This window comes from Mercenaria mercenaria, chromosome 2 (assembly GCF_021730395.1).
Source record: "Mercenaria mercenaria strain notata chromosome 2, MADL_Memer_1, whole genome shotgun sequence".
In the NCBI taxonomy this organism is placed as follows: Eukaryota; Metazoa; Mollusca; class Bivalvia; order Venerida; family Veneridae; genus Mercenaria; species Mercenaria mercenaria.
The window spans coordinates 114904197-114921986 of record NC_069362.1 but is presented as its reverse complement, the minus strand read 5'-3'; the positions used below and the strand labels follow the sequence as shown (position 1 = coordinate 114921986).

At 34.4% G+C, this 17790-nt stretch overlaps 2 protein-coding genes across 4 annotated transcripts in view; both read right to left on the bottom strand.

The window, feature by feature from the left end:
• LOC123564994 (monocarboxylate transporter 2-like) overlaps positions 1 to 17790 on the bottom strand; it is a 32841-nt gene that overhangs the window by 14136 nt on the left and 915 nt on the right. The window contains exons 2-4 of one of the 3 annotated variants that reach the window (XM_053537608.1): positions 11224 to 11995; positions 9927 to 10070; positions 8109 to 9064 (exon numbers count right to left, since the gene is read on the bottom strand). The gene's annotated coding sequence lies outside the window, so the exon portion shown is untranslated. The remainder of the gene's footprint in view (positions 1 to 8108; positions 9065 to 9926; positions 10071 to 11223; positions 11996 to 17790) is intronic. The other 2 variants (XM_053537609.1, XM_053537610.1) reach the window with 2 other exon arrangements.
• On the bottom strand, positions 8358 to 11350 carry LOC128550046 (monocarboxylate transporter 2-like). The gene is made up of 3 exons (XM_053527977.1): positions 11224 to 11350; positions 9927 to 10070; positions 8358 to 9064 (listed from the first exon to the last, which is right to left on the bottom strand). The coding sequence occupies exons 1-3, from the start codon at positions 11348 to 11350 to the stop codon at positions 8358 to 8360; spliced, it is 978 nt and encodes a 325-aa protein (XP_053383952.1).

The following is a 17790-nucleotide window of genomic DNA, read 5'->3' as shown; positions in this document are numbered from 1 at the left end:
ATTAATAATGAAAATAACAATGGACTGACAGGTAATGGATTTGTCTTCAAGAAATGTTTTACTTTGAAATTATTTGGAAAGATTCAATGCAATTTCACCAATCAGTTGCAGCTACATACATTCATTAGGCTTCTTAAAATGGTATTTGATAATATCAGTGAAGGTAACGTACCTGTTTTATATACGCGATCATTTTCACATGTTTTTTTTTCCGAAAACAAAATGCTATATGTGTCAAAATGGTATATCTTTTCGGCTACCATAGCAGACTAATGCGTACCATAAAAACGGGGCCGCTCTTACCGCTATCATACACCGACTGACTACCGTAGACGCCTAAAACGTACCACGAAAACGAGGATCCACATTACCGACATCGTACAGCGTAGGACTACCGGGAATGTTAAGTTTTTTTTCGTATCTGGGGGGAATTTGAATGAATTTTATTTTTTGCAGAATTTTATCTGAAGTGTAAATTTACATTTATGTTATTAACAAAACGGTATGAAATCAAATAAGTCATTCATATGACATACTAAGTAGTATTATGCAATAAATCACAGGTGTCCACTAGATTTAAAAAAAAAAACATAATCAAACGTCCCGTGCGCAATAATGTTCTAAAGTCATTGTTATCGCAAAATGTTAATAAGATAATCCTTTTCAGGCAATTAAGGGATCATTACTCTCCAAAAATACCTATAAGTTCTTAAGGTTGCTCGTCGCGGTAATGCATAGATCCGACTTGTCAGTCAAGCCAATAATACTGGCCAATACGATAATGCGTTATCCGTCGATCCGTTGAATTTGTTGCTAAGGCGCCATCGTGTCTCACAAGCTTACCGTAACTAAGTACCTACAGACTGTGAAGTTTTAAATAAAAAATAGTATTCTTTTACTTTCTCTTCACGGCCCTATGCTTTACATATAAAATGTAAATATGACATCAGAAATGAGAAAAGAAGTGACGAAATGTAATAAATAATTGCGAAAACCCATGTAGCATGTTCATTTATCAAGTTTATCATTTCAAAATATTACAGCTATTTTTAAATTGGCCCTCAGACAGGTGTCGCAGGATTTTCATTAGAAGTTGCACACGAGAAAAGGAAATTCATTTAAGGCAAATAAAACCTATTCAATGTCATGTGAGCGGCGATATTCAAATTTCGGCCACACTCTACAGATTTTGAGTAAGAATTTTAATGCTAAATATCCGTGAATTGAATTTTTGTTTTTTCTCCTAATAATGTCAGAAGTAATATCGAATGCGTATTTCATTTTTCTTGCCTTATTTATAATGTTGTAGATGGTGCGTAAACCAAATGAAATAAAGAAAGATAGTATGAAAAGGATATTGTTTGCGTTACCACAATTAGAAAAAAGAAAAATTGTAGCCAGTAACAAGAGGACCCGTAGAACAAAGCCAATGGGTCTTTAACGCCTAACTAACATTTATAAGTTGGTGTTCTAGTTCTGATACATGAATTATACCTATTTTTATAGATATAAATATTTATTTGTTCATGGGAATCAGCATACATTCGGAAAAAGGTGTGTCTGCATATTTTTTCCAACTTGATATGTATATATTTCGGAATTCTGTGCTTGCGTGCGTGCGTGCGTGTGTGTGTGAGTTTTATATCGAAACGAGCAGACAAAATCCGTAATGATGTATAGAAAAATATTTCTTAACTTTCTTGTTTTCAAAATACAAATCTCAATGGCCTGTTTATAGAATCAACATATCGTATGGCTTCTTTATTTAGAAACCATTTTGATGTCCATAAATATCATTTTGTACAGCTTGTAAGAATATTACGTCAATTTGTAGCATTGACTGAAAAAGTAATATAATTTAATTAATGAAATTAATAAATGTGTCGCATATTGAAACAAGAAATATCTTTAAAAATGATGGTCGGCGAATTGTAAAAGGAAAGAAGTTTATGAATTTTTCATCTAACATTCATCTTTCATCTAACATTTTTCCAATTGCAAAACTAAACACCGCACTTTAACAATTTAAATGGTTCTCTTTTAATTTTTCGCAAAGGTTTCGTAGGGTTGCAATTTTGTTTCGTTTATCCTTAGGCGAATAATTACAGCACTAGTTTGATGAAGATTCATGAAGCGGTTCATGAGAAGAGCTCATTAAACGTGTTTATATTTTTAGCTAAATTGGTCCCTATCCCCATTTGTAACAAAATAGCAGGAGATCTTACGATATTGTTACACATCGAGTTTGATAAACATCCATTACATTTTAGTGGTTAATGCGAAGAAAAGCATATCTACTTTTAGCTATAGTTGTCACTAATAGGGCCCAAGTTCCTATATAAATAAATTTGGAAGAGGACTTTATAATGATGTTTCAGACCAAGTATGACAAAGATCCACCAAGCTGTTCATGAGACGCTGTATAAAGGCATTTCTAGTTTTAGCTCTGGCAGCCCCTAAAAGGGGTCAAATGTCCCAGCTGAACAAAGTTGGCTGCGGGCCTAATAAAGATGCTACAAATCAAGTTTGATTAGAATACATGAGAAAAAATCAATTAAGGGAATTTTTTAATTTTTTTTATTTCTAAAATAGGCCAACTGATCCCGCTTTAACAAATGCATGTTCGCTATTCATGAATCTTTGGACAATGACGTTACACCTATAAAAAAAGTGAAGGTCAAGCAAAACATACAATTGTCATTATTTCAATATTTCTGTTTCATAAGCAAAGTTTTACCATAGTCATATCACATAGATAAACTGTATGTAGCGTACATTCATTTCAGTGTAATGAGATTCAGTCATTATATAGCATATATATAATAAAACAGATTTCAACTGAGTTCAATATTTGCCTACCATACTAAAGAAAAATATTCATATATACTAAATCAGTTAAATAATATATAACAAATATATCAAAGCAAACAAGTACTCATTTTAATATGCAATCTGAATATGTCACAAAAGCAAGAAACCTTTTCATATATAGACGACAATTGTAACAAGGAAAATCTTTTAAAAAACACTTCTCTACATAAAAGACTCTTATCACACCCTTATTCATGTGATACGCAGACCGTATTCAGCTCTTTCTTTAACTTGATATATGTTGGTATTTGAACAGGCTTTTATCATATTTATTAAACTTACTTATTATTTCGAGATATATCAATGTTCTTGCTAAATATACTGAGCCAAAGTTAGCTTTAAAACTGTGAACAGCGTCGTTTAGGATAAACGCTTTGTCTACATTTCATTCAGCGTAGCACAATCAACGGAGTGAAAGAAATTGACACTCTCGTCCAATCAGGCAGAGTGTTGCATAAGTCTTCCATTTTGATAAATTATCTATAATGCGTTATCAAGTAGTTTGATTTGCAAACTGAAGTCACGTGGCATAGGTAACGAAAACGAATTTAGACGGCGTCGCCGAAAAAGTTACAAATGTAACACATGCTGATTTGTTACTCCTTCTTTTCAATAAAAACATGTATGATCAATTACAGCTTAACAGGCACCCTTTAGTTGTATTTAACACTGATGTGACAATATATCTGCTTCCTTTCGTCGTTCGCAGCGGGCGATTACTGTGATACCTACTGACATAAGTTTAACTTTTTAAAACCGCGCACAAACGTTGCGGGATTTCCACACATAACGATGTTGTAGCTAACAGTATCAGTCGAGTCTCCAGAAGAATACAACGTATAAAAAAATATAATTCTCATTTAAATGATATACTGGTACTTATTCGCAAATGAAGAAATGAATGAACTTTTGAACCATAACCGGTTGCGTAAAAGCAAACTTATTATGCGCCAACACACAAAATTTACAACGCACATGTGTTATTCAGCCAAAAATGTATTTCAATTTTAATTTATTTATAGACATATCCCTCTTTGCAAGGACACAATTGTATCGTGAGTTTTTATTATATGTATTATACTTTATACCACTTAGTAAGGTCCCAAAATAAACAACTTTATCAAATCCTACGACTTTCGTATCTATGAAGACCTTATTAGCACTGACATTTCACATCTGTATTTCACCACTTTTTTTCATAGAATTAATTTAACCTTCAGTGTAATTATTTAATGCAAAGAGACTCTCGAATGCTTTATAAATTGTACAGTATTCAGTATTCCGCATGTGACTTTGTATGCTCATATTCATTCATAGTCCGGGTCCGTAGTGTAGGAGATACATTCGTGCACTTGTAACCACTCTGAAACCTCTCACTGATGGAGGGTCCTATGTTCGAGCCCTGCTACCGACTAGGATTCTTTATGTGAGAAAGTAGGCAGTTGCTTACGGAATTTGGTGTCTAGTCTCGTTTCCCAGGAACGATGGTTAGGTGAACTGCCTTCCTGATATAACTGAAATAATGTTGAAAACGGCCGTAAATCCGAACAAAAACAAAATATTTATTTGTATACTCTGGTACTGTAGCAAATTGGCAATTTTCTTCAAGATGTAAAATCGTCATTAAGCGGTTTTGGCAATCAATTCTACCCTATCGACACTATGTGTAAAGAGAAGTACTTTAAATATTAAAGCCTAGTAATTATATACACTTGCAATATGGCCTGGCGGCATGTGTGATTCCACCGGGGTCTAACACTCAATCTCCCGATTATGAGGAAGACGTTCTAACCACCAAGCTACGGGCACCAGGGCATGCAAAACAGACAGAATAAAACCTTTAACTCCAGAACGGAGCTCGATTACCGGAAAGCCCCATAAAAAATTCAATTAAAACAGAACAAAGGATAAAAATTTTAATTTATTTTACGTTTCTTTTGTCAAAAGGCGGTAATATCTCATATTAATTTCAATGAAGCCAGAGCATAATATAATCAGATGTTCTTTTTTATGACTTGTTCCGAGAAAAACACAATCGAATTTCCTAAAAAAAGCGTTGATAATCATTTCTGTCCTAGAAGTATTAGTATGAACTGTTTCCAAAACCGTACATGAATGTGCTTTCGGTGAAATGAGATCTTACAATCCTTCATTATATAAGTCGACCATTGATACCTAAGTTGTGACTTTAAAGAAAAATATCAACGGAATACAGCTCGCGCCTGGGACACGCTCTAATTTAAATACAATGATATTAATAAATTTAGTAAATTGAAAATCTGTTTGAAAGTCAGTAAGGCATAATAACAAACTAAGAAAAAGACACTACTAGCTATTGTACAATTTATTTGACCTGTCAAAACATGTTTCTGGCTTTCATGTTAATCTTATATAGGTGTGAGCAGAATATAACGAAAGCCGGGAACATGTTTTGACAGGTAAAATAAATTGTACAATACTATTTTTTAAGTCTACCACGAAGTGTTATTCGACCTTGTTGAGTTTTGTTTTGGCACTTACATCAGATACACCACAAGAAACTGATTATGAATATGTATCAATTTAAATGAACCTGAATAACGTATATCTGACGCATTTTCATGATAGACAGTCAAACATATGGTCCAATCCGCTGACATAGCAATTTTTAGTTTTAGGCTTTTACCTTAGTTGGATTAATTTATAATAATGTTAAGAAATAAGATTAAAACATGAGACTTCAGAGAAAAAAACGTTAACTTACCCTCATCTGGAATATTTGGTGCTTAACCCTTGGCCTAATGTTTTTGTACATAATGTAACTGTTCACCAGGGCTTTGTCCACAGCAAACCATAGGAAATAGGTCCACCACCTAACGCTTGGTCTTTGTACGGTGTAGCTACTTCGGGGGTGATTGTGCTTATCCACGCCCAACATGTACTTGTTGAATTCAATAATAATAGCGGGTGGACATGGGTATACCGTCTTTTCCAATTTTCCTTCAGGATTTGCTTGCTTTCTTAGGACTGTATCCTCGTCTTTAGGAACGGGATTGAAACATGTATTCATGTTGTAGACATGCCTTGAATCCTTCCATACTGTGGCTACCATCTTCACCTTCCCATCACTGGTTTGACATGTCATATGCTGTCCTCTGTTCAATGTCCTAACCGGATCATCTTTCTTTCGGACTGATGTCTGTGGTTTCAAATCATATGGCCAGAATTTCCGACCCACAAAGATGGGTTGAGCTGGCAAGGAGCGCCTGTGCCAAAGTATGTTTACTCTGCAAATAAGTACTGTAGCAGACGTTTCGCTGTGTAGTTTTACTCGTCCCATTACTGTGAGAAACTCAGTGAATTCTAAGGCAGTGCCATAGTGTAGTAATACACAGTAGTAATACACATTATATGAAATAAGGTGCACTTCCACAGTGCTGAGAAAGTTACCCCGCGAAAGGATTATAATCAAAATTTATCCTGTAGGCATTATTTATTCCCCCGAGTACCATAGTAGTTTAATGCAGGACATGCGAAGCTCAAGACAGTGCCGCAGCGTATTAATACATATTCACACAAAATAGCCTGCACTGCCATAGTGATGCAGTGACCGTTTAAATATGTGACGTTAAGGTATCAGATCCGTAATAGAGTACCTTCATTTTGAAGAGTATTCAATTCCTACCATAAACCTACTTTGACTGAAATTTGTCGGGGGGGGGGAGGGGGGGGGGGGTAAGGGTGCATAGGTCCAAGCCCCACTGGGACCAAACTTTTCCCCCTTGTTTTTCTTTTTTCTTGTAAGTTTTTTTTTTACTTTTCAAGACTTATTATTGATTTATTGTACAAAAGTGGAAATTTTTCATTTGATAAGCGATTTCTTGTTGTTTAAAGTGAACTTACCTTTGAAACAGAAGGGGAGAAGAGTTAGACATCTTTAAAAATACTGAGTTACTTGCGGTAAAAGTTCTCTATTTCGCCTTTACTCTTTAGATTACATATTTTGGAAGAAATGTAGGTAGGTTTTACTTCTACCCCAAGGATATTTATGAATGAAGTGAGCAAAATTTCAAACAGTCCCACAGAACTCGACCTTAATTTTTCAATGTTGGAATTAGAATTCTGTCTCATTAAATCCGATTACTTGAGGCACCCTAGAAAAAATGATATTGACAGTTTTATTTTGTGTTTTATAATTGTTTACCAATAGTTTGGTGTTTCTTTTATAAAAAGTAATGCTATAATGAATTCTCTGCAAACGTTTTGGACAGTGGCCATCACTTTGAAATTTGTCTCTACTTGAGCACTTGAGCTTGAGGAAATACCATAAATTACCAATAACATACAATGGACATAACTACCATAGTGTAGCAACCGTTTTACATAAAAATTACCGCAGCGTAAAAACGTAGTATATTTTTGGTAATTCCTTCTATTTTCTATTGCGGAAAAAAACGAGTTTTACCCAAATACTGCATTATGTACTATGGAAATGAGCAACCCCATTTTTCTGGTACGTATTAGCCGTCAACGGTAGCCCGCCTGCAAAACGGTAGTGGTAATGAAGAACCCCAAAAATATAGTTTGCATTTGGCGGCTCATGTAGCGCGTCGGTGTATGATAGCGGTAGTCGAAAGGATATACAGTGCTTTAGGGTAAAGCAGATTGTAGGATATAGAGGATAGGTTGATAATTTTTGCATTTAGAATTAAACTATTGTATAGAATTATATCTTATTCTTTGACTGGCTTGCAGACAGACATTCTGATATACAGTTTACATTTTTTGTCATTGTATTGTTTTTCAAATGTCATCATATGAAAATCAAAGCTATCCTGTACTGACTAAATTGGTGTATGTAAAAAAAAACATCAGTGAAGAAAAAATATTTGATAAAAATTTAAGAAGCTAACAATTATCGAAAAGATTTTACGTTATTGTTCTGATTTATAGTAAAAATTTCCAGGGAAGTTTGTTTGATTGTGGTTTTTAATAACTAATAAGTTGAAAAATTACCAAAGCTACCCCTTACACACTAGATCCACGCGTATGTAAACAAATGACAATGAAAGAAAGAACATGTGAATTTATATCAAAAGCTGGATGTTTTGAAAAGAATAGACACTTTCCTTCTGAAATACAGAAACAAAATACAACTAAATAACACTTTCTTTGAATCTGAATGCATATGCATTAAAACTTTGTTAGCTACCCCATATACCCTAAAGCATTGTAGTATTTAGAAAACATAAACTCACCGAAAACTGGACCAAGTCCAAAAGATACCACACCTATAACAGTCATCAGGAGTCCTGAAGCAACCGGCCACTCCCGTCTCGAAACTATTTTAGCTCCAGCTATGAACATCGTTGGAAAAACTCCACCGACGGATAGACCGACAAGAGATGTTCCAGCAAACATTGATATATTATTAGCGAAACGTATACTAGAAGCTGACTTAAAATTCCAGTTATACAAAAACACATCGGTAAAACAAAACAACTGAGTCACCTTAAGTACTTCTTTGCGAATACGGGTATGGATTTAGACAACAAACTGAACACATTAAACGTTACAAAGGAAAACAAACCCTGGGAGACGCTAAACCCTTTCCAGACAAATATATCCACTGTTAAACCTTGAAATGTATTTAATGCAGGAATGCACATGGCTGAAGCGAGGAGGAGAAATATATACTGTTTTGTTAGCAATGACGACAAACTTATGTGTGTATGACTTTCCAATTCAGGTACAGTGTCTTCTCTTGTCATACTATCTTGTTCTTCACATAGAGTATTCTCATTTCCAATTGTTTTGTCTCCTGATAGCATATGATCTTCTGAATTATATATATGTTCCGTTTCACTGGATACGATAGTGTCCGATCCCGCCTTAGAATTTGCACCATCGCGAGTGTTCTCACTACATTCTATTTTCTCATCTTGTCGATCCTTAACTTTGCGATACTCTGTATTTGTATTGTATGATAATAGCATAGGCGCTGCAAAACTATTCATAAACATTCCTCCAAGTATAAGGAAGGTCCCATGAACGCCATAAGTATCCAACAGCCTCTCAATTAACAACGGATAAAGTATTCCAGCTATATTGACACCAGTACCCTGAATAGCAAAGCACATGGGTTGCAGACGTTGTGGAAACATTTGTTGTATAACAACTACACTTATAACGTGTATCGTAGATATTCCAATGCCTGAAAAAAAATGCATGTGGAATAAAATCATTTTGTTTGTTTCTTTGTTATGGGTTTAGCGCCGCTTTTCAAGATTACTTCAGTTATGTGACAGAGGGCATGCAGTTAAAGTGTTCTTTGATTCTGTACAAGTACTAACCTGTTATCTTCACGTAAATGCCAACTTCACCACATGAATCAGCGGTGGAGGACAACGGGCATCACTGAGAGCATACGTCACTCACGGGGATCCGTAAATCCGTAGAATTGAGGTATGCGAGCATAATTGATAGTGTTTTCAAGTTATTTTAAACAATGAAAGATTTTGGTGCTTTCATTGCAAGACGTCTAAAACCTGCACTTTATCAGAAGGTTTTTGATATGTAGTTAATGTGAATGGCGATATATCTATAGATTCCATATGGAAACATAGAAGAAACATAAGGTGTTCATAAGATATTAAGCGTTTCAGGAAAAAGTAAAAAAGATAAAACTCACAAAAACGTTCACAAGAAGGTATGTGATTCGTTATATGAGCCGCGCCATGGGAAAACCAACATAGTGGGTTTGCGACCAGCATGGATCCAGACCGTCTGGATCCATGCTGTTCGCTTTCAAAGTCTATTGCAATTAGAGAAACTGTTAGCGATCAACATGCATCCTGACCAGACTGCGCGGATGCGCAGGCTGGTCTGGATCCATGCTGGTCGCAAAGCCACTATGTTGGTTTTCTCATGGCGCGGCTCATATGTCATGATTCTCCAAACGAAAAGAAGCGATGGATTGTTGATATACTATAAGCTCTAGTTCGTATATTTCAAATTAATTCAATAAATCACATAATCTTTCATTTACCATGAAATAGCAGTTTCTAGATAAATACCTGATATGACAGAAATTGTGATGTATAAATAATAGATTTCTGCAACGAAAAATGATATCAAGAATCCAAACGGTACAAGGATGGATGATACCAAAGCAACCACGTGTAGTTCAAACTTTGATATTAGTCCGCCGCTTACAACACCTGGAAAGTATGCGAAAAAATATGTTAATAGTACTATTATATTGACAATGCAATTTTAAAAGAAATTTATTAGAAGAAAACCTGTTTAATAATCATCAGACTGAATAGGTCAGTTCTAAAGCAGTGTATAGATATTCGTAGTACATTCATGTGATATCGTCAGTTTCAGAAAAAAATAAAAAAAATACCCGAACTAATTTACAGGCTAGTTAGATAGTCTACAAGAAGCACATTAGATGAAATTTTATTTCAAGTCGGATTCAAATATAACAAGAAACATTTGCTATCAGCTATTTGACAAAAAAAGGTCAAAACATATATTTATAACAAACTCCTTTATGGATAAAAGTTACTATGATTTAGGAAGTTAAGAGAAATGTAAACAGTCAAAAACTAAGAAACTAAATAAAGTTATTTACCTACAAATATATAAACATGTATTAATCCCTGTAACACAGGATAAAAGCTAGTAGGTAATAGTAGATTTCTCGGAAGCACAGAGCACCACAAACACAGTCCCAGAGCCATGCATTTGCAAAGTAGGCCCACAACAAAATGAAGCCGTAACGGAAAAATATTATAGACGGGTTGCTTAAAAAATCCAACAAGTACATTTCATGCAGGCCGTCAGAAGGTTTTTGATATGTACTGTAATGTGAATGGCAAATGGATATATAAATTGATCTGACTGAAGGTCATGAGTTTTTCAAGCATTTAAATTATTTTGGGTAATTGTTTATTTTTTTTAAAACTGACGATATCACATGAATGTATTTCGGACATCTATAATAGTAGTGTTGTAAGCGGCGCACTAATATCAAAGTTTGAACTACACGTGGCTGCTTTGGTATCATCCATTCTTGTACCGTTTGGATTCTTGATATCATTTTAGTGGCAGAAATCTACTTTCAAAACTTGCGCATTCTTTACACACGTGTAAATAATACGGTACTAAAATTGTTTGTTACGGTATATCAGTTGATATTAAATGGCGATATTTTCTGTTTCCAGTTCCGTTCTCTACTCCCATAGTGTTCAACATGTAGAAAACAAAATGAATAAATTTAAATATCCATTTGCAGTTTTCGAAGGAAGAAACATTTAACAGTAGATAACAACTGAGAATGGGTTTGTCTGTAGTTGAAATACTTACTGAAACTGAGGGAAATTCCAAGGAGAAGTGACTGGACTATTGCTGTCGAAGGACGTTCCGACTCAAACGTTTCCATCATATCCACAAACATGGCTCCAAAAGTGAATAGAATGCTAAAATCTAGCATCGTTACCATACATACAATAATAAAACCAATCCAGCAATTTGCATCAGGATTTTTGTCACTGAAAATATAGCACGATATCACAGCACCACATAATGATATATAAAATACAAAAAAGAACAATCTGCTGTGACAGGATGGACGTACCGGGGACAATAACTATCAGAACAAATCAACACCCATTACAATATTTACAAATTTATTTACAGAAAATGATTATTTACAATGAATAAATGAAAAGTGAAAAAAAAATCTTATTGTAAGAAAGAAAGAAAACAAATCTGAGCTCAGTATCTCTTTTTAACAAGTATAAAGTCCTAACACTGACAGTTCCGTGACACAGATGTTTCCGTTAACTTTGAACTTTAAGTAGCACAAAAATAAACAACATATCTTCAAGTTAAGTCCCTCTAAACCGTGAAAACGTTGACTCCGTTTTGGCTCCCTATGATGGTAGGTGTTTGCATCCCTGAACTGTTTCAGTTGATGGCAAAAAATCATCGTCTTTTGCGGGTTACGGCACAACCATGGGACGAAAGCTCTGCGCTGGGAAAATCACATCAAGGCGAGTGAAGACAAATGAACCGCGGGTATTGTGCTTCCGGGTCGTGACATCATCACCAGGTAAAAGTCGTCTGGTGGAAGAAGCTAAAATATATAACATATGGTAAGGACCATAGCAAAACAAATAAGGGCATAAAACTGCTCCTTTGGGTACATCATACCTCCGTAGGCTCCCATAAATAATACGTGCTACTTATATAAAATAAGAGTGCTACTAAGTTCATACGTCATGTGATTAAAATACGTCACTTATTTCTTCCATTATTTCTAAAATTAATTACTTAAAAGTATAAAGTTAAAGTATGAAAAAGATATGAAAAGTTTATGATGAAAAATTATAGATACGGAAATGATAAAATGCAGCTATTATTTACAACTACAAATTAACACAATCAGGGCCGTCGCCGGGTTCGAAAAAGTGGTCCGCCATGGGACATCGAAGGCGTCCCGCGAGTGCCGACGGCAGGAGAGTGGGGAGAGCAGGAGAGGGGGTTTCCCCCTCTCGTAAGGGGGGTTTGGGGGTCTCCCCCGAGAAAATTTTAAGATATGGGATGCCCGTAAGTACGTTTTCCTTGCATCTTGAAAGCATTTTCCATTAAGATTTTCAGTCAATTTTATAACAGTTTTCAAGGATAACTATCCTACATTTGCCCAATGAATGTTGACCCCTCTGTGAGTCTCATCAGGCGGTGGCATTAATAATGAAGGCTTTATTAAGATTCGAACTTGACAACTTGCCGTCTATGTGAGCAAACATACACACATGACAATAAGCAAGGTCATTAGTTTCATCGTAATGCAACCACGATCTATTAGTGAACCACAAAGGCTGAAAACTTCTGTTCACCGGATTTTTCCGACCAAAGGTGCGTTTCGGAAATTTAAATGTCTTAGGTTGTTTTGGAATTTCAGGTATGTCCATTTTGCAGCAATACGTTAAGCAACGAGTTAAGCATACGGTTTCAGAATTTAGAGAAGATAGAAACGAAGTTTATATTATTTTATATAGTTGAGATGTACGTAAGCATTTTATTTGATTTAAAGCAATTATTTAAGATTATTCAAAATAATTAGAAGAAATTAGCTTTCGGTTAGTTTTGTTTTATTATACCACGAAAAACACATCTTTTCTAATTTTTTTAAACATACGACTATTTTTTTTTCATCAAAACAATTATTATACATTATAAAAAAATGCCCTTTAGATCATACCGGATTAAAGATATATCAGATAAGCGTTTAATTATGATTAATCCAATCAAGCAGGGTCGATACTTTTGACACGAAGTGTGCCGAAGTTTTCACACCCCGCGGGCAATTATGACAGATACCGCTCGTTGCGGATAATTAGCAAGGCAATATTTCGGCACTTTCAATCTAAGCAAAAGCTGAAATTTTATGCGAAAAAACAACTGGTCATGCTCGGCCAAAAAAGTGGTCCGGCCATGGCCGGTCCGCCCGGCCCGCGACGGCCTTGACAATGCAATGCGAAATGAACGTTATACAAAAGCTAGCATGAATATCATGAATACCAATTTCCATTCAACAAAACGGACATTTTATCGATACGCTTTAGACTAGCACACAATAATTTCAAATTACAATAACATATTACATACACGGTACTAGACTTGCAACATAGATTTATTAGTTTAAACATACTTTATTGCCAATATATACATATATAAACAGATAACAACGTCAATTGTACATATAATAGGCAAAAGAGTCGACCCACAAGTTCTCGCAACATTAGTAACGGGTCTTCCCTAATGCAAATATTTACATATTTAATTTACAACAATGACAACTAATCAGGTACATGTGTGGTAAATAATAAATTTACAATATAATAGCTACAAAAAAATGGAAAGAAAAAAAAGAGTTGAAATAAGTATGAGGTACAAGTACATGTGTACTTATAAAAGCAATCACATTTGTGATTAGTGGCAATGTATAGATAGATGTAAGAGTAAAAATGATGCAATTAATTTGCATTAACATGTACTACATTAGGGAAAAAAACTTTAAAAAGGAGAAACGAGTACATGTGACTTATATAGACGAACATATTTGTGACTAGTCAGTGTACAAAAAGATATAAGAGTAGAGTACAAAAAAAGAAGATACAATTCAATTGCATTAACATGTACTACATTTGGGGAAAAAGAACATAAAAAAGAAACAACTGGGGTCTTGTCAATAATAAACTTATATAATTATATATGAATAAATTGAATAATATTGCCTGCTAAATATGGTGAGTCTCAAAAGCGTTTGGTTGATTTTATGTAATGTTGGACTGAGCAGAATATTTTGCAGTTGTCTTCATATGACAATTCGGAATTACCAACTAAAAGAAGTTGGGTATTTAAAGGATGAAATTGCCTTAGATCGTGGAAAAGTTTAATCCTTTGATTTGTATATATCGTACAAGTGAAAAGAAAATGTTTAACGTCTTCAATATCTTCTCCACAAGAACAGATTGAGTCCTGAGACAGATGGTTGCAAAATAAATGAAAATTCAAATTACTGCACGCGTTTCTAAGCCTTGCATGAATTATAGAAAATTTTCTTTCTCCTACAAGATACCATTTTGGAGTTTCTGTAGTTGGAAAAACGGTATTTTTTAACAATCTTTTAAAACTTGATAAGGTGTTAGTGGCTCTTATTTCAGGACTCAAATTGTTCCAAATATCAATAGCAGAAGGCACAAAGGAATTAGAAAATATCTGAGTTCTTCGACTGAGGATTATAAAATTTTCAGCGTTTCTTAAGTTGTAATGTGTAGAATTGTTGACAATGTTTGGAAAAATATTATTCAAATACTCGGGCGCATCACCATTGCGAATTCTAAATGTGATTAAAAGTTTTTGATATAATCGTCTGTCAGATAGTGAGAGCCAGTTAATTTCCTCATATAAATTTTGAATTGAGACAGACCGGGTAAGTCCAGTTACAATACGGGCTGCTTCATGTTGAATTTTTTCTAGTGTTTCTTTTTCGTACTGAGTACAGCCGTCCCACACTACAGAAGCATATTCTAAAACAGGTCTTAAGAAAGATATATATATTTGATAAAGAGTCTGTCTATTAAGAGTATACTTAAATTTTCTCATCATACCTAACAATTTTGAAGCTGATGTAGTTATTTGGTCAATGTGGTCATGCCATTTTCCATTTGAACTTAGTGTTAAACCTAAGTGTTTATGTCGTTCAACAAATCTTACAGGTACGTTATCAAATGTCAAAAATGGTTTGTTGATATTTTGTTGTAAAGTAAAAAACATTGCTTCTGTTTTATTCCGATTAAAATCTACAAGCCATTTTTAGACCATGCATTTATCATGGCAAGATCATGGTTAACAATTCCTTCAAGATCAGTCAAAGAAGATGTAGTACATGCTAAAGAAGTGTCATCCGCAAAAAGACGTGCAATACATAACAAATTCTCAATGATGTCATTAACATATACTAGAAAGAAAAGGGACCCAAGGACTGAGCCTTGGGGCACCCCGGCATTGACGCTGAGAGGTTCAGATAAAGAAGAGCCAACAAAAACTTTCTGGTTTCTGTTTTCAAGATAACTCTTGGTCCATTTTAACAAATTTTCTTTGATACCATTTAGTTGTAGTTTATAAAGGAGACCTTTGTGCCAAACTCTATCAAAGGCCTTAGAGATGTCACAAAATACAATACAAGTATAAGTTTTGGTATCTAGAGATTGAACAATTTGATGGTACATATCTAATAATTGATAAACCGTAGAATGTCCTTTCAAAAAGCCGGATTGTTTAGAGTAAATAAGTTGATTAGCTACCAAATGGTTATACATGTGTTTGTGTAGAATTCTTTCCATAAGTTTTCCTAGACAACTTAAAAGTGAAATAGGACGATAATTAGAAGTCAATTTATTATCTCCTTTCTTAAAAAGTGGCATTACAATTGCTGATTTCCAAATTTCAGGAAAAACACATTCTGACAAAGACCTATTGAATAATGTACAAAGAGGTTTGGAAATTGTTTTACAAATATTTTTCAATACTTTATGACCAATTAGGTCTTCACCGACCGCTTTATAAATATCTAAGATTTTAATTATGTTCTGAATTTCTGATTCTTGTATTTCTATAGTAGATAAACTAGCATCTGTATAGTCGGGCATATGCGATGGCACTTCATCAACGTCATCAAGGTGTGATATTGATGCAAAGTATTCATTTAGACAATTAGCTTTTTCAGAGTCAGAGAAGTGGTACGTTTCTGTGCCGTCAGAATTACAAGTTTTCAAAGGGGGGATAACTTCTGAAAAATTTTTAGTTTTAAGAAAACTACGCAGAAGCTTCCAATATTGTTTTTGATTGTTTGTATTCAAATCGACAAGGCTGTCCTCCAAATTAACATAAAATTTTTCTCTGGCATGTTTTTTTAAATTGTTTACTTTGTTTCTTAATTTTTTATAAGTATTCCAATGGTTTGTATTATGAGTAGAAATTGCAATGGATTTTTGTCTATCACGTTTGCGAGAATACAGTCACATAGATTTATACATTACAATGCAATGCAGTAACGGCGTTCCATAATTAACAACGAAATGTTTGACATATGTTTATGACAAAGAGTACTTTACAACTGTCATGTTACACAATTTTCAGTACAAATCTAGGCAATACATTGGTCTTTGTCTTTAACCTCATCGCAATATTTACCCTCTCAGAGAAACAATATACGATACAAAAGTTTGATATAATTATATAGCTGCATATGAGTAGACAGATGCGTTGATGAATGTGTCAGAATATAAGATCCTTTCACTGGTTGTAGATTCAGATGGAAATTTCCGGCCCTAGAGTAACTGTCTAGGCGGTAACGAGTCCCTCGGTTTGATTTTTATTCTGTTTTATGAAAACTGAATAAATCTTTACACATATGTAATTTGTTATACGTCATTTGCAGCATGGAGTTATCGTACACCTCAGTTGTAAGATGGAGTTTTCCAGCACACATGGAAACACTGGAAATCTTTGTCTGTGCAAGAAAATAACTGCTCTACAACATACTACTTTTGTATTTTCTCCTGTATGACAAACAAATAAAAACTTGACTGTGTTTTGTCAAAAAAAAACAACAACAAACAACAGAAATGTGAATTCAGTGCCATTCAGTCTCGGTACTTTTATTATTTCTGACACTAACTGAAACAGATATCTGTGCTGTTATATCTAGGATGGGCCTACAAACCGTTTTATAACAAAGATCTAGTGAAAAGTCGCGCCTCCTTGTCCGCTGCAGAACAAGGTTTGCTTCATTGTTCAAAATCATAATAAAAAGTTACTGTTTTCATGGTATCAGGTTTTATTAAAACGATCAGATATGTTGATATAACATTCGTATGTCCATTTACAGTTAACCCAAGTTGCTCTGCCAAGAAATTGCTCCATTTCGTTCAAATCTTGCCATTCTATTTCGCATAAAGTTGTCACATGAACTGTATACATATTAAATTTAACGACGAACTGTAAGACGGTTATATTAAAGTTGAATACAGCAGTTTTAAGATACTTATTTCTCGCTTCGCTAACGCTCACTCGAAATTAATATATTAAAACTGTCGTATTTAACTTATAACCTATATTTACCCGTACGCAGGTCGGGAAAATTTGAATAATAGACATTTATCGATCAGATAATGCCTATTTATCAAAAGTAATTGTCTGTAACGAAATTGTACATATGTTGACACATTAACCCAATTTTCAATTTCTAAAAATTGGTTCGTTATACCCGAAACTGTAAGATTTATGTGACTAAATTCAAACCACGTAATGGCGGATATTACCAGCTGTTAAAAAATAAATAACCGCCTATGGAACAAAAGT

Coding starts and splice junctions, on each gene's coding strand:
- LOC128550046 (XM_053527977.1), bottom strand. CDS start 11,350: ATGCTAGATTTTAGCATTCTATTCACTTTTGGAGCCATGTTTGTGGAT. Junction 10,071..11,223: donor TGGAATTTCCCTCAGTTTCA/GTAAGTATTTCA, acceptor CATACTTTCCAG/GTGTTGTAAGCGGCGGACTA. Junction 9,065..9,926: donor CACAATTTCTGTCATATCAG/GTATTTATCTAG, acceptor ATTTTTTTTCAG/GCATTGGAATATCTACGATA.